The 24,974-nt window shown below is 46.5% G+C and overlaps 1 protein-coding gene across 7 annotated transcripts in view; it reads right to left on the bottom strand.

Moving 5' to 3' along the window:
* Positions 1-342: 342 nt before the first annotated feature.
* The window catches only part of plekhh2 (pleckstrin homology domain containing, family H (with MyTH4 domain) member 2), a 28,379-nt gene continuing 3,747 nt past the window's right edge, over positions 343-24,974 (bottom strand). The window contains exons 3-30 of one of the 7 annotated variants that reach the window (XM_081724675.1): positions 20,826-20,888; positions 20,559-20,708; positions 20,289-20,372; positions 20,115-20,196; positions 19,832-20,002; positions 16,891-17,654; positions 16,488-16,563; positions 16,148-16,242; positions 15,897-16,059; positions 15,617-15,759; positions 15,410-15,523; positions 15,223-15,285; positions 14,730-14,888; positions 9,325-9,405; positions 8,815-8,982; positions 8,485-8,593; positions 8,159-8,271; positions 5,940-6,119; positions 5,179-5,276; positions 4,898-5,075; positions 4,609-4,764; positions 4,223-4,320; positions 3,938-4,079; positions 3,522-3,667; positions 2,224-2,353; positions 1,754-1,840; positions 1,509-1,658; positions 343-1,313 (exon numbers count right to left, since the gene is read on the bottom strand). In XM_081724675.1, coding sequence (XP_081580801.1) covers positions 1,134-1,313; positions 1,509-1,658; positions 1,754-1,840; positions 2,224-2,353; positions 3,522-3,667; positions 3,938-4,079; positions 4,223-4,320; positions 4,609-4,764; positions 4,898-5,075; positions 5,179-5,276; positions 5,940-6,119; positions 8,159-8,271; positions 8,485-8,593; positions 8,815-8,982; positions 9,325-9,405; positions 14,730-14,888; positions 15,223-15,285; positions 15,410-15,523; positions 15,617-15,759; positions 15,897-16,059; positions 16,148-16,242; positions 16,488-16,563; positions 16,891-17,654; positions 19,832-20,002; positions 20,115-20,196; positions 20,289-20,372; positions 20,559-20,708; positions 20,826-20,888 — 4,143 coding nt within the window. In that variant the 3' untranslated portion in view covers positions 343-1,133. Of the gene's footprint in view, positions 1,314-1,508; positions 1,659-1,753; positions 1,841-2,223; positions 2,354-3,521; positions 3,668-3,937; positions 4,080-4,222; positions 4,321-4,608; positions 4,765-4,897; positions 5,076-5,178; positions 5,277-5,939; positions 6,120-8,158; positions 8,272-8,484; positions 8,594-8,814; positions 8,983-9,324; positions 9,406-14,729; positions 14,889-15,222; positions 15,310-15,409; positions 15,524-15,616; positions 15,760-15,896; positions 16,060-16,147; positions 16,243-16,487; positions 16,564-16,890; positions 17,655-19,816; positions 20,003-20,114; positions 20,197-20,288; positions 20,373-20,558; positions 20,709-20,825; positions 20,889-24,974 lie in introns of those variants that run through there. The other 6 variants (XM_027002576.3, XM_027002575.3, XM_081724676.1 and 3 more) reach the window with 6 other exon arrangements.

Raw genomic sequence — 24,974 nt, forward strand, 5'->3', positions numbered from 1 at the left:
GTAGGAGGGACTGTGTAGTTGCTACTATCGACGATACCATGAAGCTGCTGGTGACTCAGTGAAACCGGAAAGGCGAATAGGAGCTTTCAGCTTTCATTTGTAGTTTCATCTGAGAAGGGGAAAAACAAAAAAACAAAAACAACAACAAAAAAACACCTTGCAAAACTACAAGGGTCTCTTCCAAGAGAAATAACTTAGGACATACGTTGATATCCATTTGTTCCGATAACCAGTTCATTGTTGAGCTTCCCTTGTAAGATTGTCTATGTAAGACACCAAATGATCACACACAACTTGTTTGGACAAATAACAAACATGGGAAATCAATGTTAAACCACTGAATGAAAGTGTTGCTTTGGTTTTAATTCAACTCAAATGCTACAAGATAACAACAAAATAAAATGATGTCGCATGTTAAACTGAGAGGAACCTGCCACTACCTGTTTTTAACTTGAGGTATAGTTAACACAAACATTTTCTCTTTCCTTTGTGATTCTTTACCACACAGTGATATTCTGACAGTCTAGATCTGCACAGAGAAACAATGCCAACAAACATTCATTCTGTAGAAATTCAGTAATCACTTTATAACCTGTCAAAATCAACTTTATCTACATGCTAACACTCATGGAATGACTTGCATTACTTTGAAAAAAACTTATACACCCCTCCGATGTACTGTTCAGCTTTAACATTTTCTAGGGTTTATTTGGGAGAAGAGTAAATAAATTACTTATTAATTTGGAATGTCCTCAGTTAGCGCAAACATGTCTCTGGACTATATCAGTCTTAAATCATGGAACACATAAATTGATTAGAATAATAGGATGGGTCTTTGGTTAACGTTTGCATATATTTCTTTAAAATGAAATTTGCTTATGGTTGGTTGTGCAATGCTGGCTATGGCCGATGGACTATAACACCTAGGACTTCATTGTAGACCTCTGACATACATGACATGGATTAACACAGTGACTTCAGATGCTTTTTATATGGCAAGTACAATGAAAGGAAAGACCACAGGCCACATAAAGAAGTCTTGCACCTGTTCCTCTCCACTTTGAATATTAGTGCACGCCCGCCCTCAGCTCCAGGTCCTGCGGTAGTGTAGCAAATATCCACTAGGGGGAGCCTCAGAGCAGGGTGGGGGCTTTGCTGGGTCTGCAGCAGGCTGCAGGTGGGGAGTTGCTGCATGGCTCTCCGCAGTGAGGCTGGCCCAGCAGGAGGGCTGGGGCCGAGAGATGGTGCGCTGCTGACTTCTGCTGATGGGCACTGTTAATGTAGCCGGCCAGAAGCAGGGTCAACTCCAAGATCTGGCCAGCACGACACAGAAACACACACGCCTGAATCTTCCGCTTATGTTTGTACAGGTACAAGAACATCAAATAAAAATTTCTGCAGTAAGCAGGCCTATAACTTTGCAAACAATGACTCACTGAGCCATAGTGGATTTTAGCATGCAGATTTACTTTACGCAAACGGATAAGACGGGGTTTGAACTACCCCACCTTAGAAGGGTTCATGGAGAACAAATGCTTCCGAGTGAGCTTCTCCCTGGTCGGGCTGGTGCCGGAACTCTGAGCCACCACCAGCATGAAGTCTTGACGACAACCTCCAAACGTTAGAATTTTCCTAAAGGAGTAGGACACCAGGAGTTTCTAAACAATTGAAAAGGAAGGAAGGAAACATGGGTCTTTATAACGCAATAGGAATCACCAGGTAAGGGCAGCATATTTCAGAGAGGTGTTCTTACTATGGATGTGAACTCCAGCACACTCAGGCCTCCCTCGTGTACTGCCAGCCACACACGCGTGCTCTGCTGTGGAGAAGGGCTCAGGGGCTATAGGGAGGAAGCAAAGAAATACATATACACATACACACAATTTAAATGTGCCAAAAACTCCAATCTGCTGCCTGCTCATAACTGTGAGGGTGTGTCAGATCACATGACTGACAGCAACGTAAACAGCCCAGAAGAAGTGGTGTTGGTGAGTGACACAGCACGGAGGATCGGTGTGGTTAAGCTGTGTGTGTGAACCCTGAGAACAAGAGTCCCTATGAAACTTGTGAATAACAAGTCATACTTTGCCAGTTCATCATAAATTACTCAAAAAATCTATAGGTAAAAGTTTATAACCATAAACGAGCAGGTAGGTGCTTTAAGGATTTTCCACTGGTTGGACACTTGGACAGATTCTGACCCACAAAAATGTTCACATTTACCTCGGCCTCAAACAGCTTTGCTCCGAAGAAAGGCCACTTGCGGGCCACTGTCAGGTAGATGCGCACACACTCAGAGGAACCCCGGCCCCTCAGGGACGCCCAGCGGACCGAGAGCCTCTGACCCAACTGCCTGGTGAAACAAGCGAGCAAGAAATGGAGCAGCCACAAACATGAAGCTAAAATAAAACAAAACCCAGAGACTGCACTGATATTAAAGGAATACAGTAATGTTAAACACACAGTTGAATCTCTTGCTCTCACATATATATATCTATATCTATCTATCTATCTATCTATCTATCTATCTAGATAGATAGATAGATAGATAGATAGATAGATAGATAGATAGATAGATAGATAGATAGATAGATAGATAGATAGATAGATAGATAGATAGATAGATAGATAGAAATGTGTATTGTAACTCTCTGCTCTGTGACCCAACAGCAACATGTCCAATGAAAATATGCCAAATGCGCTGTTGTATTCCATACAGAATATTATATTCTCCACAGAGATGTTTACCTAGTCTTAGAAGGTATTTTGTTCCTTTAAGATATACACATATTGAGATTTCTTGAAAGGCCAACCAAAATCAGGAATGCCAATTAGGGAGAGATCCTCACAAACTCCTGGAAAATGTGTTATGTTACAGCATTTAGCAGATGCTTTTATGGGAAGTGATTTACAATTGTGACTGGATACTATTTGAGCAGTTGAGCGTTAAGGGCCTTGCTCAGGGGCCCAACAGTCGCAACGTGGTGGCAATTGGGGCCTTTATAAAGAGATTGTTATTAGAATGGTAATTTCTGAAAAACTAATTTCTGAATTGCCTCTCCATCCACACTGTCTTGCTATATACATCAATAGAACTTTTGAGAATTTCATAAAGTGCTATTCATTACAGTGACACACGGATATTGTGATTCCGTCACAACGTTCAGAGATGTCCCAGATCACATGCTGAGTTGCATGGAAAAGGGATTACCCCTGGGTTAGAGCACGTGAGCCAGAGCATGTTAGCATGTAGAGTTGGGAAGAAGGCCAAAATAACTTGGCACTGTGCTGTTCCAGTAGTAAAAGCGTTATGTCCTACCATTTTGGCTTTCTCGCCAGCTCCACACACTGCACTGCCCACGGTCAAATGCAGAAATGCATCACTACCTTCGACATTCAATCAAGGGCAGAGTGCTAACAGAACTCCTGGTGTAGTGAGATTTGTTTTTTTAATAATTCATTTGACTGCAACAGTGCTGCTTTTGTGGAGCTCTTGGTAACCCGGACCCACGGGTGTTTACCTCAGCTGCTCCTCTGTGCAGGCTCTTCTGTAGTGCTTGGGGTAGAAGTGCTCAAGAACCTGCTTCAGAGTCTGCTTAGATTTAGCCTGCGCGGAGCCTGCAGCAGCCGCGCTGGGGAACGGCTTTTCAAAGTCACCAAACTCCACCTGCGGGGCGCAGGAAGGCCACATTAGCCAGACCCAGGGACATTTGGCTACAGTTCAAGTCTAAAATCGCAACTTTAATCGACTTTAACCCATTCTTAATCCGAGCTTAATTCTTGATTTGAATTCTGTTCATGCTGGGACACAGCCATGCAAATGATAGCAAAACGAGTTGAAACTGGTTAGGCAACGCAGGCGAAAGCGAATCATGGCTTAAGCATGCGGCCCTGCTGGTTTGGGGCTGAACGGACTCCCTCTGAGCCTGCGGCACACCTGAGCGAGCAGAGCGGACATCTCTAAGGCGAGCTCTTTGTTCACTGGGAAGTGACCGGCGGCAATCTCTTCATTTGTCTGGTATGCCAAGAGAAGGCGCTCTCTCTCCGTCTCTCCTCTCAGCTGCTGGGAGAAGTAAAACCTAGGTAGAGGGAGGAGGAGAAACAGATGGAAACAGAGAGAGAGAGAGAGAGAGAAGGGGAAGAGAGTAATGGAGGATGCTGAGGTGTTGCGTACAGTAGCATCTTCCTCAGCTGAGGTTCTCAGGATCTTTTTCTGGGCTACCTGTTCTTGTACGTGAGTTTCACTGTCCGGGCATTCTCCCATTTGCCCGTGTGCAGCTCCTTACAGGCTTGTTCCCATTTAGCTATGATGTCACAGATCTGCGGAAGTGGGCACAACTACCTTTCAGATGACACAAGGAAGCTGTCTCTCTCTTGGCTTCATTTCATGATGCCGTGACAGGAGATTAGGGGTGTATTCAGTGTGCTGAATGTCTCTTATTGTCAAGACAGGAGACAAGATGCTTGACAAGAAGGTGATTAGAAACGTACTTAACCCACTGAATGTCTATAACTGTCAGTGATTTGTCGTTCCTGCTAGAGGTGCCGCTTTTGTGGCATTGCTCGTGACAGTGTGCTGGAGGCGTGAGCCTCAGTGGGGGCTCCGACCTTAAGGCTGCCATGCAGGTAGTGTTCTATGTTTCGGCCGGTGGGGTCATCCGAGTAGAGGCTGAAGCCGGACTGGCCGGTCTTCCTCATGCCCGTGTCCTGGTTCAGGCGACTCTGGAACTCTTCCACCGTGGTGGAAGCATCAAAACCAACGACCTGCCAATAGAACGCACGTGCACACACAGACACATGCAAACACACACACACACACACACACACACACAGCATTGTTAGACAGACCTTTCCACGGCTGCGCGGTTCTCCAGGGTGCATCCTCCGCCCTGCGGACCTGGTAGGTGCTGTTGAGGAAGTGCACGGGCAGACTGAAGGGCAGGGAGTGGTGGTACGGGTTCCTCAGCAGGATGGACAGGATCTCCATGCGGGAGGGCCGAGCCTGCCGTTCGCCCCTCTGCTGGGTCCGCTCCACTGAGCGCTGGCAGTAGATGGCGTACTTCCCCGCCTCTGTCCTGCGGGCAGATAGGCCCGGGTGTCATTTTTCATGCTCGTCAGTCACGGTGTACGTACGCAAGGCCCTGCGCGCCTGCTCATGGACGCTGTGCCCAGGCTCACCTAGCGTCTGCGTGCTTTTCGAGGTGACACCCAAGAAGCCACAGAATGGGGTGCTGAGGCAGGAAGAGCCCCACGCACAACGCCAGGAACTGCCAACCCTGCGGAGGCGAAGGTACACAGAACTGTAACTCACTTCAGCTGAGACGCAATCCCAAGCAGCATCCACCAGCCACCCTCTGGTGGAGGAACACATTAATGCTCCCCATGGTGATGGTTCACAGGTGTAAACAAAGCAAAAAGAGGCCCTCCCAGCTGAGTCACTGCCGTTATTCTCGTGTTGCTCTCCGGTGAATCGCCGAACAGACAAAAACAAAAATAACAATATATCTCCTAACAATACTTGTCCTTCGGATTGTTTTACTGTTTGTCTTATTGTTGAATTTGTCCTGCCTTCTTGGATGCAGGCTATTTCGTCTCTGTGTGTTTTGCATGTGGTTTGGGATGACAAGAAAGCTGGCCATGACAGTGAATGCACCAGACACATATAGGGATCATTTGTCATACCAGACGTAGGCAGAATGACCGAATACTGAAGCAACAACTGTAAAAATGTATTCGAAAATGCTTATACAAAACATTTCTTTATTCCAAACATTTCAACATAATTAAAAATGAATGGGAGAATTCCACACAACTCTTTATCTGTCTCTGTGTGTGTGTGTGTGTGTGTGTGTGTGTGTGTGTGTGTGTGTGTGTGTGTGTGTGTGTGTGTGTGTGTGTGTGTGTGTGAGTGAGAGAGAAGGGCTGGAGATCAACCTTACCTGTAGTGGGCTCGGCTGGCCATGAGAATGCCTCATGCGTGTCTGTTTGATGAGCTGGCAGTAAATCTCGTTCTGTAGCTCGGGGTGTGTGAGACAAACCTGCAGTGCACACTGGGCCAGTGTCACATGGTAGTCTATGGCTGGCGTGTCAATGGCCACGTTAATGAAGAGCTGACAGGTCTACAGGAGAGGCACGGTATGGAAATGAATAGGGGAGCAGAGCTGAAAGGTTCCAACAAGACACTGAATATAGGTGAGAGCTTGTGACAACCAAGTGTTTTTTCCATAGTTGGTCCATGGAATCTACACTCACCACCCACTTTAGTAGAAACACACACCTTGGACCCACACTGCATTTGAACAGATCTTATAGGTGCATTTGGTAAATTTACAATTACATGCTATAGTCCATCTATTACCATTCACAACCTGTCAATCACTCTATAGCCTACCCATTACTGGTCAGTTTCTCAGCACAGGACCACTGGTGACCAGATACATTTCTAAAAACAGTATCGACACTGACCAGAATTGGGTATTATTTTAATTATATGTATTTGAAATACATATCAGATTTTTTGTATTTTGTAGATACCTTTTGGGATCTATATTTCTATATCTGAAAATGTTAAAACATACTGTAGAATCTAACCCTTCTAAAAACAAATGCTCTCTCACACAGTCTACAGTGTGGAAGAAGCCCGTCACTGAGCCTCTCTCATCCCGGTCTCACTCGCGAGGAAAAGGAAGCACAGGAGGGATAGACAGACTGCTTGGCCAACTGTCTAGCAGCACAGAGACGCAGTAGCGTCCCCCGAGGCTTGTACCTTCCTCCAGGCTGTAGAAACACAGACAGCTGGAACATACTGAGCAGTTTTTCACTTTTCCCCCTTTTAACAGCTTACAGCAGCTTGATTTGTCAATTTCATTTTTCAGATCATCATCATCAGGTTCAATCATGCAATCAAAGAAAGCATTTCTCTTAACAAGCAATTTACAGCCCATAGAGTTTTGCTGAGCACATTGCTGAGTATGTAGGACAAACCTGATCAATATCCTCTCTATTATTTTTATTACTTCTGTCAACATTATTTCTAGTTGGATTTGACACATTTGGAAAGGACGCGTCTAGCCAGGTAACCCCCAGGCCCTGGGAGGGGTAGCTTTTGCAATATTGTGACACTTTTCTGTACAGTAACCTTGAGCTTGAGAAAGGTGCTGGATAAATTCAAAAATAGTTTCTTTTGCTGCTGTTTTCTGTTTTTCTTTCTTTCTTTATGACAGCAGAACTGTCCGAGATGGAGAGAGATGGGAGTGGGTGGGGAAACGAAGAATTAAACCGAAACAGACACAGCAGGAGTGGGGGGCTACGGTGACAGGGGTCTGGGGACCTGTCCACACCTGATGATGATAACAACAGAAACACCAAACACCAACAAGACCGAACAAACTAAAGAGCAACTGGTATCGGCTCAGCAAAGACCTAGGACAAAACATGCAAAACAAGACCAGAAACAGAACCAGAACAGACACCAGGGTTAAATCTGTTGGCATTTCAGGGATAAGAAATACCAACAGATTTAGTTTTTTGATCTAAAATACCAGAAACAGAATCACAGACAGAAACAGAATTTGACATTTCCCTAAATGAACAAGACTGGAGCAAGTAACAGTCATGACAACCAGAAGCTTTCTAAGCCTTCCAATTACAGGACTCTTACGCTAAACTATATCAGACCAGAACATTACTTGTCAATATCTCCTCTGGGTCCCAGTAATTATTTGAGCACGAGCCTTGCCAATGCCATCGCCTCAAAACCCCAAGAAAAGTGACAGCCACCAAGTAGGGAACTTTGTATGCCAACTGTTGGGATGCCAGTCATATGGGATGGAGAGGCAGGGTTTGTTGGTAGGATAGCAGCTTATAGGTTTTGGCGCCAAAAAAGTTCACTTTAAATACTCTGATGGAGTTGTTCGACCACAACTTGACAGAGTGGTATGACAATGTAATTTTTATTTATTTATTTTTAAAACAGAATGGCCTCAGGCTCTTAATTCAATCCATGCAGAACAGACAGTGTTTCTGAACTGACTTCTTAGTTTACACTGCGCAGGATTAGTAATAAATAAATGATAAATAAATAAAGAACTATTTCTGAAGAAGTGTGCAGTGAGTGTATAATGGACACAACGCGCAGCATGACAGGCGTTGTACTGACCTTAAAAAGTTTAATAGCTTCGGTCTGCAAGGCCTGGGAGGGCAGGGAGGTGAGAGGCGATGTCAGGCCGTCCTTACTGAAGCAAAGCGTGGGATGCCTCCACACCCGAGAGCCTGCGGAGAGCGAGGGAAACCTCAACAAAGGCCAAGCGCCTAAACCCTCCCTTGGATGTGCTTCCTCTTTACATGAGGTGATGAAGTTAATATCTCTGGAACTGGGCCTGGTTAAATAAACAACCCTGGAAATTCCAGTAAGACTCGAACTGAAAGAAGGTAAGGAGCTCGTCACCGTTCTGATGTCACTGTGATAGCAAACTCAGACACTACCTGGGTCCCCATCCACGAGGAGCAGCTCGCTAAGCAGCTGCTCAAACTCAGTTCCCACCTGTCCAAGGCGAGCGCCTGCTGCCACGCACAGGTGATACAGCCACGCGACCTGCAGGATACGTACAGAAGTGGATAAAAAACAAAACAAAACAAAAAAAACAAAAACAAAGCCTGCAGAAACTTGTCTTCCTAGATGCAACTGCCATTCTAACATCAGGAGCAAACACCTACGCCTGAAGCATTTATATCGAGTCATAAATACTAAAAAGGTCATATTCGGTCACGACCAGAACTACCATGCCGGAGTACCAAAACAGGGAGGGAGGACACCTTCTCATGCTGGGAGTCTGCGAGTAGGTAAGTGGGGACCTGGTTCAGGGCCTGTATGGAGATGGTAGAGACAGCAGACTGCCCACTCTTACTGTCCTCATCTGGGTCACATGACCGAGCCACTTCTTCCACACGTGCCTCCCACAGCCTGATCTGACCCAGGGGGAACTGAGGAAGAAAGTCCTTGATCAAACACCCACACCCACACCCTAACAAACATTCTGAAGGATGTTTCTCTGAGGACAACCATCCTCAGAATGTTTGGAATTCAAATACTAAGATATCTATACTTGCCAAGAGAACAAAACACCTAACATGATGCACGTTAGCAATCTTCACTAGGCAAAAGGAATTGGTTTAAGGAATACACAATTAAAAAAAAAAAGTGAATGCAGTGTTGTAAGCCTTCATATACACACACACACACACACACACACACACACACACACACACACACACACACACACACACACACACACACAGTGTTAGTGCTATGGGAACTGAGTTCACCTTGTCTTCCTGACATCTGAAGTAGCACAGTGTCTTTCCGATGAGCGCACACCACACACGCCTAGAATAGCCATGCTTTACCTGGGAGAGTCGGATACAAATTATTGTGATATTATACGATAATTGTACAATAATGCAGTAATCCCTTTAAGGAATGCTTGGCCAAAGATGCTAAAAGACTCATTTCAAGCATCACAGAGCTTTATTATTATTATTAATAAATATATGTATTTAAGTAAAGCTAAACTCTGACACACATTCTCATTGTATATGTTCAAGAGTACAGTTATCCCATAATTCCATTATATTGCATTAAATACAAATGCCTTTGAAACCACAGTGTTCTTTAAGACAGTATATGTGTAAAGGCATTTATCCAGTCTAAACAAACACACTGATACTGTCTGGTCTCAACAGGACAACCATCCTCAGAATGTTGGGAATTCAAATACTAAGCTGCCTATGCCTGCCAGGAGAACAAAACACCTCACGGAGCATGAGGCACGTTAGCAATCCTCACTAGGCATCTTGAACTGGTGTAAGGAATACACAGTTAAGAAGTAAATACTGTGTTGTACCATTTCTGCAATCTTATAGGCCTCAGTATGGCCAACAGTGCAATTCATCAGAATAAATTTCATGTATCCCATAACAGTTAGAGAAAAAACAGAAATGAGATTATTGTTGCATTTGTTAAAAATATGCATTAAAAGGATGTTAATCCTTCTCTCTTTCTCCCCCTTTTTAAATGGTCCTAACGGAGACGCATCTTCCCATCCATCCCCTAGCCTTCATACTGCAAAAACCTCAGCGCCACGTGCAGTTTGTATTTACTGAAAGGTTTCAAACATTTACCCTGACTCGTGTTCTTGTGAGGATGCACTCTGGGCCTTTTATTTCCCTCCCACTTGGGATGTGGATTTGTGAAGCATTTCTGGTGCAATTCATCCTTCTTTTTGTTTATTAACACATGTGATGCAATCTGAGTGCCAAAAGATTTTGATCTCAGGATATCAAATGTAGTCACGAGATAAGATTATTGTGAACAGGTTTCTGTTTTGTATGACTTCTCAACCAGGTGCTATGTAATTTCTAACGTTATTTTTGGCAACATTTTAAAAAGATGACTCCATGAACAGTGTTTTAATCAATATATTACATCAAAGTGCCACTGGTTATGTACTGTAGGGGACCAGTGTTCTGAAACTCTGTGGCAGTTAATGGGTTAAAACATAATCCAAAAGTAATGGAAACAAATTTTATTATATTACTTTAATGTTGTAATCCATTGGATTAGGATACAGATACATCTTTTATTAAGTAATCAGTAATCTGTAATGTAATACATTTTAAAAGTAACCCTCCCACGCCTGCAAGTTACTGAGCTGACACATGACTAGCCCCCAACAATTTCTTACTATAAACATGACCTGCATTTGTAACATTTCCTTACTAATCAGTATGTGAAGGTCAGTTTCACTGTGTTACAACCGTATTTACTAGACTAGCAAAGAAAACCTTAAGAAAAGGGCTTAAGAAAAGACCATTTTCTTACATATCAATCTGATTCTTATATTATTAAGGGAGAATAATGCAGTTATATAATGGTCTTCTTGTAATTCATTATATTGTAACCGATTGCCACCAGTAGCTCAGTGAAACAAAGACAAGCAAATATGACAAACATTTATTAGTCAGTGAGCTAAAGGCTACTGGCACGTCAGAAATAGAGACAGAAACATGGAAGGCAATGATGGAACACACACAGTTCGTTGTGTATGTAAGTGGACAGTGTTAGTTGTTTGGCTCTGTACTCCAGCACGTTACGCTTTACTGCCCTACGCCAAGTGCTGCTCGTCACCTTGGCCAACTCTTTATACACCGTCTCAATCTTTTAAAAGGACCCAAAGAAATTGGACAAACGAACATAACTTTAAATAAAACTATGATTTGCTCTGGGATTCACAGATGTTACCAGAAAATGTCTTCACTGGTGGTCCCTTGCAAGGTGATTAATTTGGATATTTTTAGATTCTGCTTAAACAAATTCCCTAATGTAAAGCCTCAAGAAGCACAACTTGCTCAGTTTCCAGAGTAGTTTCAAATCATTTTAGGATGCTTTTTTGTTAAATGTTAAAAGAATTATTAAAAAAAAATGCTTTTAGAAATTAAACTCCACCTGATTGGGTTATTAATCCCATTTCGTGTTGAGAGCTAATGACCAGAAAGCTTGTAAATCTTAGAATCTAACTCGCCCGAACGTTGGGGGCGGTGCTGCGTTTCTGTGCATACTCGCTGTCCTCTGCAGTCGAACACATGAGCTGCACGCCACCGTGCCGTCTCAACACGCCAAGCAACATCCGGCATGGTTTCATCGACTCCCTCATGGACTATCCAGAGGATGACGGAGTTTGCGTGTTCAGTGGCAGGGAGAAGCGTTGCTTCCCGGGGCTGGACCATAAACGAGCGTGAGAGCGGAGGGCAGAGAGCCATTGACCAAGGAGCAGAAAACAGCAGGTGTTCTGCTGTCCAGCCTGGCGCCTCATCCTTTTGGCTCTCGCGCCACCCACCCTCGTCCGCATGTTTGACCGCAGGGGGGAGACGCGTCGCGCAGAAAGCGCTCGCGACGCACGACCCCCGGCCGATCCTCCGCAACATTCATCGGAGGATGCAGCAGCAAAACCTCACAAGGAGCGTGGTTTTTTTAAACCCCTCAGGGACCAATATAAAATGGAATTAACAGTCCAAATGTCGATGGGTGGTCTTTTTTTTTTTTTTGGAGATCACAGTCATTAACTACAGATCAAAGCATTTGACATAACAAAAAAACAACCCCGGAGCCACTGAAACTACTGCACTGCTGAGCACATGACTGAATGCTCAAGCCAGATCAGCGACTCTCCCCGTCAGCGGCATTCCATTATTTTGACTGATACAAAACTCGCCACACAGTGGTTTAACAACATGCTTTGGCACCGTCATGCATCAAGGTGATACATCTGCTATTCCTCTTCATTGCTGTTGAGATCCTTCTCCATACTTCAGAACGCATCGTGCTGCTGTTGCTGGCATTCACATTTTACAGCCGTTGGTCATTGCTGGCAATCGAGTGAGTTTTCACTGACAGCGATACATGCCCCGTGCTATCGTACCACAAACAGGACACTCTACTTCAGGTCTTGAGCATATCTTCTCCACATTTGCTTGTTCCATGACTTTGGTAACCTTTGTGTCATCTGTCTATAAGACAGAAGGTTTTTATGTGCTTTTTCCCTCCAAACTGTAACTTTGCCTTTCTCTTCTTGAGGCTAATCTGCAATACAGGTATATCTGCCCCACTACCAGACGAGCTAAACATCTTCTGCGCTTGTTTTGAGACAATCAACTCCTTGGACTGTGACCAACTCCTGCTCGGTGGATTGTGATAACTGCACACTAACCATCTGTGCCTGATGTGCTCAGATCCTTCAGGAGGGTTCATTCACGCGAGGTATCTGGTCCTGAAGGCATCCGCGGCCGTGTCCTCGAAGCACGTGCCAAACAGCAGGTGGAGGCGTCCGCAGACATCTTTAATCTCTCCCGGAAACAGTCCGTCATTCTGGCGTGCTTTAGGTAAGCCACTACACTCCCAGTCCCTGAGAAGCCTGCCGTCACACATCTGAGCGAATGCCGCCCTGCAGCTCTGAAGCGCCTAGCGCAGACGGTAAAAGCCCACGTCTGTTCCTCCTGTCCGACCACCGCGGACCCCCGCAGATGTGCATATCGTGCAAACAGATCCGCGGACGGCGCCCGAGCTCTCCCGCACCTGGACGAGACAAACGGCTCCATAAGAACGCACCAGGACGACTAGAAGGCGAGACTATCGTGGATTACAGCAGGCCGCCAGGGGTTGTCACTCCTGCTACTGTGGGAAGAGTCAGCAGCATCACATTCCTTGGGGTGCACCTTTCCCACGACCCGGCCTGGTCCCTTCCTGTGACGGCTCAGGAAACTTGGATGACCCCCTAACATCCTAACTAATTTTTCCACCTGCACCATGGAGAACATCCTGACTCGGTGCGTCGCTGTGGGATTCTGCAGCAGCTCACACTGCGACCGTAGGGTCCTCTGGAGAGTCACGAGGACAGCAGTCTCCTGGCATTAAAGGACATCTTCCACCCTCGTAGGCTAAGCAAGGGCACCAAAGCCCCCACTGACTACAGCCACCCAGCACACGGACTGTTCAGTAGACTGCCTGCTGGCAGGTGATATCGCAGCGTTCAGTCCAGGACCGGCAGGCTGAAGGACAGTTTCTACCTGCAGGCTGTCAGGAACTAATGAAGTATAATACAGTCAGCAGCTGTCCTCCCACTCTTCCACCCATCCTCATGTCTCACTCTTCTATTCAAGCCTCACTCCCACTGTTATCCTCAGTGACACTCATGGACAATCATTTCCGTCACTGTGGGCACATTGTAGCATTATAAACGCACTACAATCATGGTACTGTTGAACTCCTGTTTCAATATACACTCTCAATATATTACCCTGTGCAATATATTATCCAATGGATTATATACTCCATAAACTTTATATTAATATTCTTCTGACACACTTGTATAACCATCTTGCACCTCCTTCTATTCATTTCAGTGCCCTGTGCCTACCGTCCCTAAACTCTGCACACAACAACCATCTATACAACTATTCTATTTATAGAATTTTTTGTTGGATTGTTATATATTGATATATGTATTTTGTATTTTCTCCTACTACCCGATACACACTTGTTACAGACTAATATCTAATGCATTCACTCGCTCATAAGCAGCACACATCCATGTGCCTTATATACTCCACGCTCACACACACAGGCCCCGTTATGTCCTCCCTTACGATTGTACTTGCACAGCTGCAGAGCACCTGAACCTCACGCAAGCGGTTCCATGTACAACCACCCTGACTTTCTGCGCACATGACAGACAAACACCTGAAACTTGAACTAACCATATTATTGATCTTTTTGTAAACCTGGGACACAATGTCCTTCCCTTTAGGGTATGCTTTTACAAAGCGATAGCGTCTCCAATAGGGCCCTTTTCTCCTAAATCAACAGTGCCTTTAAGTCATTGAGATTGTTATGAAGGAACCTGCCAGATTCCAGGAGACCACAGTAAGAACAATGTACTAAACAGTTAATGATGCACCTCCTGCTTTGGAGAGCAGACTCAGCATGGCCTGTTGTGTTCACAACGACGCCTCTTTGGTTCACCTCAGCTGCAGATATGTGGCCACTAATTAAAGCGGAACGTTTTCACTTTTAGTCATTTTTTTTCACTTCACACCCAGCACGCTGGAGCATGGAGTTAAAGCAACCACAAATGTGTCACTGTCAGTGTGTTGGGGAAGCACGCTTGGTTACGAACCTTTATCAGATGTCCCTGTATGGTGGGCCGGACGTTGGGCTGAGTGAAGAGAGGGCTGGCTGCTTTGACCCTGAGCACACACTGCAGGACCTTCAGCCACTCCTCCAGCAGGTTGGGGGAGTCTGCCTTCAGATTATACACACGCTTTCCCGTCATCAACTGAGGAGGTCCACGCACACACACACACACACACACACACACACACACACACACACACACACACACACACACACGCGCGCATGCACGCACGCGCGCGCACACACACACACACACACACACACACACACACACACACACACACACCTGATTTTGTGCTTAAGAACTATGGTTTGATATTTGAGAACAAAGGACTTGGATAAACATACACACACACATCCACACACACATACACACATCCACACACACACACATCCACACACACACACATCCACACACACACACATCCACACACACACACATCCACATCCACACACACACAGAAACCCCCAAGTACCTGAAGCATTTGTTTGGCTTCCCCACGGGAAATGGTGGTGGAAGCACTCAGCTCAATCTGACCCTGAGGTTTGCGGATGACATCGCTCTGTGATAAAAAGGAAACCCAATAATCCCAAAAACCACCCGCATCACTATTACTTTGCCCTCTGTTAAGTCCAGCGAGAGCCACTGGCTGCACCACTGACCGGTGACTTGTAGTACAACAACTCGCCGTCCTTCAGCACGAACCAGCTGCGCTTCCAGGTCTTCTTCCAGGTCTTGACCATCTTAAGCAGGTAGCCCGACTTTTCCATTGGTTCCTGGGCCACCATAACATTTGCTTTTGAGTGATCATGGCTGAATGCGAGCTGCAGTGCTGCGTGGGACATGTGAGTGCGCGCATCCTCTCTTACACTCTTGCTGCCGTCGCTGCTCGAGGAGGAGGAGGAGGTCTTAGGCAGCTTGTTCTCCGGCTCGGAGCATTCGGTGTCAGTGGAGTAGGCATCGGGAGGGATGGCGTAGTCACTCTCAGACGCCATGGAGGAGCGGGACATGGCTGGCCCAAGGAAAGCAAGAGGAAAAAAGGTGTCTGGTGAAGGGAGAAGCCTGGTGTGTCTATGTGTGTGTGTGTGTGTCTATGTGTGTGTGTGTATGTGTGTGTGTGTGTGTGTGTGTGTGTGTATATACGTGTACCTCTCCTGAGAGAGCGGGGGCTGTCATGGCTACTGCCTTTGCCCGAGACGTGCGAGTCACCCTCTTCCTCGACGGAGTTCCACTGACCCTCCTCCGAGCTCCCATCCTCCTCCGAGCTGGACAACTCCTCGGAAAACTGACCGCTGCTCAGCAACGTCGCCCTCTGCGGGGGAGAACACAGCAGTAAAGGCCCGCCCTCACCTCCCAGCCAACCGGAGGACAACGTCGGCCATCGCCCAAACCACGCCTACCCCCTTGACTGTAGTGTAGACGGGCGTGCTCATGTTCCTGTAGACGAGAGATGTGTAGAGCGTGAAGGCGGGGTGTGAGGACGGGTGGGAGGAGTCTAGACAAAGAGCACAGGACTGATATGAGCACAGGTACACATGCACACAGACAAAGCATCAGCACCCCCCTACTGGAGACAGGACACTGCACAGAGACGCATCAAAACCTGCCTACGCTGGCAGAGTGCAGGCACAGGCATACTCAGGCCTGTGAGAGGAGGTACAGAAGGAGCACATCTGCGATGAGGTGAAAGCCCGTTCTGGACTGTGGTGCCTGTTGCAAAATCGAAACGTTAAAGCTTACCTTTATTCGCTTCGTCTGCACACGACGTTTCCGACAGCCGGATTCCGGATTTGGCCACTGCGTATATTCTGCTCTCCTGAGTACAACGTCAAGGTAGTGGATGAATGCACAAAGAGAGGATGCAAGCAAGTGCACTCTCAGGCAAGAAAGAGAGAAAAAAAGAATTAAGCTCTAGCTGTTTGTAGAGATGTGTGTGTGTGCACGCAGGAGAGGTGTGGGTGTAGGGGACACCAACTCCGAACGCTGAAGTGTTATGGAGAGAAACAAAATCCCCAGCCACACTGAAAGTGACCCTAATGCTGAACAGAGCAGATTTTTGCATCCATGCTGCTCGGGATAAAAATCGGATGTGTACTTCAAAGACACCGCTCCCAGCCTGAGGTGTAAAGGAGGTGACGCTCACCCAGGAGGGAAACCTGTGCAGAGGCGGGGTGGGTGGCTTGCTCCCAGCTGCAGAAGCATCGGAGGTCTTCCCCCGTTCTGCCAGCGTGTTCAATGGCCCTACGGGCAGTGCGGGCTCGCCGGTCTCCATTTCCGGTTCCTGGTCCAGGTCGGTCTCCTGGGGCTTGAGCGGGCGGAGCATGCTGATGGCGTTGCGGCTCCTCCCGTGGGCCGCGTCGCTGCACGGTGGAGGCTGGCTCAGGTGCTTTTTGGCAAGAGCCATGTTAACACTGAAGGCATTCGGGGTGCGTAGGCGGGGCTGCTTGGGAGAGGCGGGCGTGCCCTCCTGGGAGGGCGTGGGACGTTTCGGGGTGGGTGCCGAGGTTAGGACAGGGCTGGGTGTGCTGGCCTTGTTGGAGGAGGTCAGAGAAGTGAGCCCGTGCGACCGGAAACGCCTGTTCAGCTCGTCCGAGGGGCCATCCTTGAGGTCGGCCACGTCATGACCTTTGGCCCTGCCTGTGCCGTCGGGGCCTGGGGTGCAGAAGGCGAGGCACTCGGCCCGCTGCAAGTCATCATCGAAGAGCGAGCTGCTGTCGTCGGAGGCGGTGAGGTAGGCTTCGCTGGCGGGGCGGCCGACTTCGGGACCTCCGCATCCACCCGCGGCGTCTGACGGGACAGAGGAGATGCCGCCAGGTGACGCATCCAAAGCCTCAACCTCCCCCTCCTCCTCTGACTCGTGCATTTTAGAAGCGGGACCCTCTGGACTCTGGAGCTTCATGCTGCAGTCTATGGAGAAGGAAGAAGGAAGCCTGGCTTACTGCACTCTTCATAGCTGCAATGACACGACTCTGGACATAATATTATCTCTCCAGCTAGTTTGATGCACTACGTTTGCAAAACGCAGCATGGATCACTGATCACGACTGGCAGCATGTCTGATGAGAAGCTTCTCACTCTCATTGTTTGGCTGTCTGTATAACCCCGCCCACATTGCCTTTCATTAAGAAGACACCAAGTGTGTATTGCGCAACAGCCTTGGCCGTGCGGTGGAAGGCTTTATAGTCACGGGGGCCTCCACCTTGGGCAGCCAGAATCACTTTGCCACAGCGCTTCATCTGGTAGCATTTCTGGCAAGACAACAAGCCTGGCTTGGCGGAATTCCCGACACAGACATGCTGCTTACCAGAAGCTACGTGAAAAGAGAAAAATCAGTGGAATGTCTGATGATGACATGCTTGTTTGACCTTTAATTTATGTTTTTCTGACTGAAATTGCCATTTTAGATATTTAAGAAACCTGAGTTTTAGTGACTACTAATACAAAATGTTGTGGCCTTTGAATCTTTTCATGAGATTCTGAATTATGAACATGTCTATTCCATACAATATGAACTCTCTACAGTTTAGTGTAAAATATTACCACTATGCTGAAGAACCTGCAGAAAAGCCTTTATTCCTGAAACCTCACCCAGGCTGTTCTACACTGACTAAACTGCAGGTTTAAATGTACACAGGACACAGGATTTCTCCCCCACTGTCTGTGAGAAGGTTTAGCGATGACTGGGTATGTTTGTACAGCTCATAATATATGTACATACAGGGTCTTGCAAAAGTATTCACCTCCTTAAAAGTACAAATTTACATAAACTGTACTAGGCAGTATTTCTTATCGCAAACCAATATGCTCTAAAAGTAAAAATTCAAACTCAAAATTATTTGTCACCTGACCTTTAAAAATATATAAATATATAAAATGAAAAATGCTGCATGCATGCATGCATGCATGAGTGTTCAACCCATACAGACCAGTACTAGGTAGCACACGTACAACTTTTATGGAAATAACAGCATTAAATCTGTTTGCCTGATTAAATCTGTTGGGACAAGTTTCTACCAGTTTTGCACTCTTTGTGGCAGCGATTGTCACCCATTTATGGTGCAATTTTCTGGAGAGCAGACTCAGCATGGCCTGTTGTGTTCACACCGACGCCTCTTTGGTTCACCTCAGCTGCACATATGTGGCCACTAATTAAAGCTGAAGGTTTTCACTTTTAGTAATAAAAAGTCACCTTTTGTTGTTTGACTGTTGGTGTGTTGGCTTGGCCTTGCACTTGACATCATTGGCCAAACACAAAACTTTTCTTATCTGACCAAACCATATCCCACAGTTGAGATGGGTCACTTTAATGCTTTTGGGTAAACTCCAGATTGCATTTTTTTCTTCAGTAATGGCTTCTTTCTACCACCCTCCCACAGAGGCCACTTGTATGCAGATATCTTGCCTTCACTCCCGTCTCAGCCACTGAACTCTGGAGCTCTTTGGGTGGCTTCCCTCACAAGTCCCTTCTTGCTCAGACGCCATGTTTTTAGCGATGACCTTGTCTAGGCAGAGCCTTGATATAAAGTAGCATTTCCTCACAACGAAGGCAGCAGTGCTCACTGGGATACCCAAACACATGGAAATCATCTTGGGCCCTTTCATATCTAGAACTTATAGGACCCCCCCCCCCCCCAGGTTTCCTTCAGTCTTATCAATGGTATGTAAATCAATGAGGTCCTTTACTCAGAAAATATTCACTTATATAGCGACTCTCAGATAGAGGCTTGTTGTAAGCCAACTGTCCCCTCATTAGGGCAGCAACTTTCTTCTGTGTAAACGTGGAGTCTCCACAGCACAGGGACTGAACACTTCTGCAAACAGCATTTTCAGTTCTACATTTTTGCCACAGAATATTTCCTTACATCAAACCTTCATTTTAATCAATTTAGATCAATCCTAAACTAAATATATGACTTGGTGAAAAACACCAAAGTGTCACGTGTGGCTCAAGGTGTCACATCCAGACGACTCTGAGGATGTTTAAGGGGACTGCATATTTTTGCAAGGCACTGTATATGTGAATTACATGTCCTCCTGAACATAAATACATAACGAAAGATCATGCACACATCAAACTCTCTGACCAGCCGGGGGACTCCTGCGGTCCGTGTGTGTGACGCTCTTCTGAGCTGGCGCCAAGCCACTCAGCACCCGCGGGCTCTTCGCTGGCACATGGACGCAGCCGTAGGTGAGGCGCTGCACCTGTCCCGGTGCGGCCAGAACCGGGCCCATGCGCCCCGTCACCTGTTGCAGGACTGAGAGTCGCAACCAATCAGGCTCAGCCTCAGAACGATGCTGCCAAATAGGGACTGTGGTGAACCGAAGCTATGAGCTGCCTGGTGCATGTGCGTGCTAACGCAACCGTACCCTGAATTTGTCTTTTTAGGTCCTGGATCCGAGACTCCTGCTGCTGATTTGCATCCCTCAGGGAGGCGCTCTCCGTTTCAAACTGAACCCAGGAGGAGGTCAGGCGCTACATTAAAAAGGCAGATTCGTGCAGACACAAAGGCACACGCGTAACACAGCCACATGAACACAAACCTCCTTCAGCTTCTTCATCACCCACTCCTTGATCTTGGCCGCTTTCTCTTCTACGGTCTTGGCGTCTTGGATCCGGCTCCGTTTCTGTGGGAGTGAGGGAGTCGTGAGTCTCCGGGCGCTCTCATTTGTCAATGTCAACTTATTAATACTGACTGATTTCCCATGATTGGATTTTTCGAAAACACTGAAGAGAAAGATGAGTTGGCTTTTGCATGGTGTCCGATTGTAAAAGGTCCTGTCTGCCCCCTGGTGGCTGGTTGAGGTACTGACCTGCTCTTCAAGCTGCTGCTCCAGGGAGGTGATGAGCTCCTCTTTCTCCTGCAAGGCAGCCTGCAGGTCTTGGCAATGTCTGAAGAGTTTCAACTCTGAGTCCCCTGACTGCACATCGGTTACCTTCAGGCGCTCCTCCATCCACTGCACCTTATACACAGACACACACACATGGACCTGGGTGTACTTGTGTAACTTGCCTTTGACCCGGTGATGTAGACACCCAAACACATGCCCAGGCATCACTGCACAGATGTGCATGTTTACCTGTTGGTTAGCTTCATAGGCACGCCGGTCTGCTTCCAGAACCTGCTTCTCCAACTGCTGCACCTGCAAGGCAGCATAAAGAATACAAACACTGTGTACATGAGAGGCAGAGAGACAAAGAAAACTTTAAAAGTGTCCATAAAAGAGATGATCTTATGTTAACAGACACCATTTTCAAAAAACTACTATTCTCCACTCATTAAAGGTCACCACTCCGGGAATGACTATGAAGGAGAATAAGGAAAAACCCGACAGCTATTTGAGCAGGTTTACAGATGGAGTTTCTTAAGTGTTAGTTCAGGAAGCCTTTCCAATACCACATTCTCACAATGGCACGAGCTTCTGTATTTTCCCCTAGTTCTTCTGTTGTTTCCCCAGCACTGCTTCAGCAGAACACCTGCATTAAGTGGCAGCCAAGGAAAGAGGGATATGAGGATGAGCCGCATGTCTGGATGATACTGGAAAACCAGATCTTGTGCTATACTGTTCTAATTTCTAACTATAACTAATTTTGGTGATTTTTTTTTCCTGCGCCAGTATAATTTGTTGTACATTTATCAATGTTTTCCTGCATTTTACTCCTTATTATGAAAACAATAATATTGAAAACATAAGTGCTGAATACTGAAAACTATAATTAAGGTTTTAAAAACATTTTTAAAAATTCTCTCTCCTGCTCCCTCACACACACACACACAAATCTGCACCACACGGATTTCCAGTTGAATTCAACAATATGCCTCTTGTATGGTACATTCCCACTCACACCCCACCCACCACTTCACACATTCCTTGGCTCAAATTTGGGGAAAGCTATCAGAGTCAAATGCTTTGGACGGCTCTTTTGAAGTCACTGAGTTGTAACGCATAACGGAAAAAGCAGGTCAAAAGAGCACAACCTGTGGTCACAGAAAACACGGAGCTTTTGTGTCTGTCCTTCGAGTGCCCAACCAGCCCCTCCCCACACGCCAATGATCACCACGTACAGTGAGCCAGTTGAGAAAAGCCTGGAAAAGCTCTTGCACACTAAACTTCATAGCTTTAGCGCTTTTACAGGCTGAAACGCTACAGTAGCCAGGTACTGTGCTGTGTATTCACTGTTGCGAGTGTTACTTTAAAAATAGATTCTGTTACAGTCTTGATTACCTACTAAAAATGTACCTGGAACATAATCCAAAGGATTAGTCTAGTACAGTAACATAATATGATTACTTTCTGTTACCTTTGGGTTACATTTTAACCTATTAACTGCCAAAGAGTTTTTAAAAACTCTTCCCCTACAATGTCAACTGGTATGGCCACCAACATGTTCATGTGCAGAGCCAGGAGATGTGTGAACAGTTGTCCATATAACCAACAATGTCTCTTCCCCACCAGTCCAGCTTTGCTGCAGAATAGCAAATCCTTATGCTCGTCACATTGGTAGCCTCTTCCAGTGTAAACATCCCAGACATGTAGAGAATGTTTTGGCATTTGTGAGAACAAAGTTCTTCATACTGAACCTGTTTTGCTCTGTTGGAATATACTGTTTGAAAGCACTGGTGATAGAAGATCGTGGACTTATCCATTTCAAAAAAAGAAAATTGTCTATGCAAGTACAGTGTTAGACACTGTGTAGTACTCAACTGAGAAGGTGACGTACCTTGAAGAAGCGGATCACAACCCGGGTTCCCCACCCGCCCAGCACTGGAACTAGACTGGAACGTTTATCTGACAACGTTGAAGGGACGACATAAAAATTCGGCGACACTGGCCATTTGAACTCAAGTTATCTGCGATTTATTGACAACTAAACACAAAAGCAAATTAATATGATCAAGATAACCTTTACTTTGTGTACGGACATATATGAAACAAATACCGTATCCACGAAAAACAAATATCTTTATTAAAACTGAAGAAATGTGTTAACGATAAACAAATCTCGTTTACACGTGAAACAAATCCCGTGATCACGATCGCGCAGTTAAGTAATGCATGAACCACACCAGAAATATTTCATAAATACAGGTTTGTTTTCAGTCACAACTTGCCATGGGATGAAGTAAAAGAACCAAGACGCAAACAGGTACATGTTTTAAACCTTTAAATAAACGCAGGCTACATTCGAGGCTGACTCATGGCAACCATTCACTCGATTAAGACCGCTAAGGGCTATCCAATGCCTCTCAAATAAGCCCTGTTTTTTGTTTTGCAGGAAAACAGTTTTGAGTGAGCATGGTCATCAACGAACCGGAGCAAGGCACACGGGCCTATACGTGAAGATATAGAAGCAGGCGGAACGGCCGTGTAATTACAGGGCACCGTGAGCCCTGCTGGGAGAAGCACAGTGGCAGCGAGCTGCAGACCACCGCGACCACAGCTAATGACAGGAATCAAAATATAGCACAACGCTCAGTCTGATAAGGCCACTAAAACTAAGTATTGCATGAACCTTCTTTACACAAATAAATCTAACGCCACAGTAGGAGGACTGAGATATTTTAGCTGTCTGTTGGCGCAGTCATAGCTGGGCACAAGCTTTAAAAGATATACCATTTGTACATTGCCCCTATTGCACACTATCTGTAGTATGTAAAATATGAATAAAGATGAAGATAATGCGACTTGAGTGCAATGCGATTTACTGATGAGAATAAGAGAAAGAATCCGCTGTAGCGATCCAAACTCTGGCTGAACCACTGAACCTGATCCCAGCACATTTTCTTTTGCAGCACAGACTTCTTCATCACTTTCAAATAATAAACGTATCTCCCCAAATAGCTGACTGGTTCAACCAAGCAAGATTGAAAACCAAACTTCGCATCCTTGCTAAATGAGAAGCTCAGCTGAATTTGCACAGCCAGTCTCCCAATGGCCCTCCTCCTCCATTGACTGCCAAAACAGGACACTGGAAGTACACTTCAGTAACGAGCATCTGCTGTGTCAGCAGGCCAGGAACTTCACCTTCCTTTAGCCCCACCCCCAGGGCCGTCATCCAATCGTTTCATGACTGCCACACACCCTGCCGCCGGAGACGTTGAAAATACACCCCCCAATCACCGCCGGCACCACCGCGCGTTCATCCGATGCATCGATTATGCGACTAAAACTGAACGCCACTTTTCCCTCTACGTCTCTCTGAAGGTCCTGTGCCCCGCCTCTCTGGGCTCCATATGGGCCCGGCTGCAGCCGGCCCCTTCATTCCTAGCATTCCAGGCGGGGTGCCGTGCGGCCTGCCCTCCCTGACGTCGGGGGCCAGCGCACAAAGCCTGCCTGTGTGCCGAGCCTGGGCGATTCTGCCGTTCCGAATTCCCCCGGCATCACCCATCCGCACGCACGACCAGTAATCCGCACGGGGGTACAAAAAACGGTGCGGTCTCGTTCGGGGGGAGTCCAGCGCGCTCTCACCCGCCGCTGCCAAAGCTGGCACGCCCCGACGGCCTACAAACGGGGGGATTTTTAAAGGCGGTGGACTTGGATTTCACAGCCCATACCGTCTTGTCGGTGTGTACTTTTCACAAAAACCGCGTAAGTGGGGAAAACGCTGGGAGAGGAACATCAGAAGGGAACGATGCTGGGATGCGTGTCCGAAGCGTGGCGTTTTCAGGACAGAACAGAGACTGCGAGCGCTGTGGGTCTTCAGAGTTGGCACCCCCGTTTTCTGTGGAGTCAACCTGGGCGTGGCCAACCCGGACGAGCGCTAACCTAGAACAGATTCCCTCTTTGAACAGTGATCTCAGTGGAGTCATGGCGTGTCTGGCTTTCCTCTGCCAAAAGCAAATACACCAGTGCTTGCCTTCTGACTGACAGTGGCTTATGATAAATGCTTGTTATTAATGTGGTGTAAGGAAAGGCAGGGCCAGATTGGTGTTAAGCATTAATGTTTAGGTCATTTTGAATGAGCTTCAGCATGTACGGATTTACTCTGAAGGAGTGCTTCTATCTCAGGGAAATAAAAACTGCATTGGTGTTCTAAAGAAACACAGCCACAGCGCTGAGATCACACACCATTCACATTCAGCCAAAAGCACAAGTGGCAAGAAACAGTATATTGAAGGTGAGAATTATGAGCCTCATCTCTCCTTCCACTCTGAAAAGTGTGGTTGTGCGTGTATTGCAAGTTGCATGTTGACTTCCTGTACAACACACTGTTTACAAACCCAGGCA

Source organism: Electrophorus electricus, chromosome 12 (genome assembly GCF_041902795.1).
Source record: "Electrophorus electricus isolate QZ-2024a chromosome 12, ASM4190279v1, whole genome shotgun sequence".
Lineage (NCBI taxonomy): Eukaryota > Metazoa > Chordata > Actinopteri > Gymnotiformes > Gymnotidae > Electrophorus > Electrophorus electricus.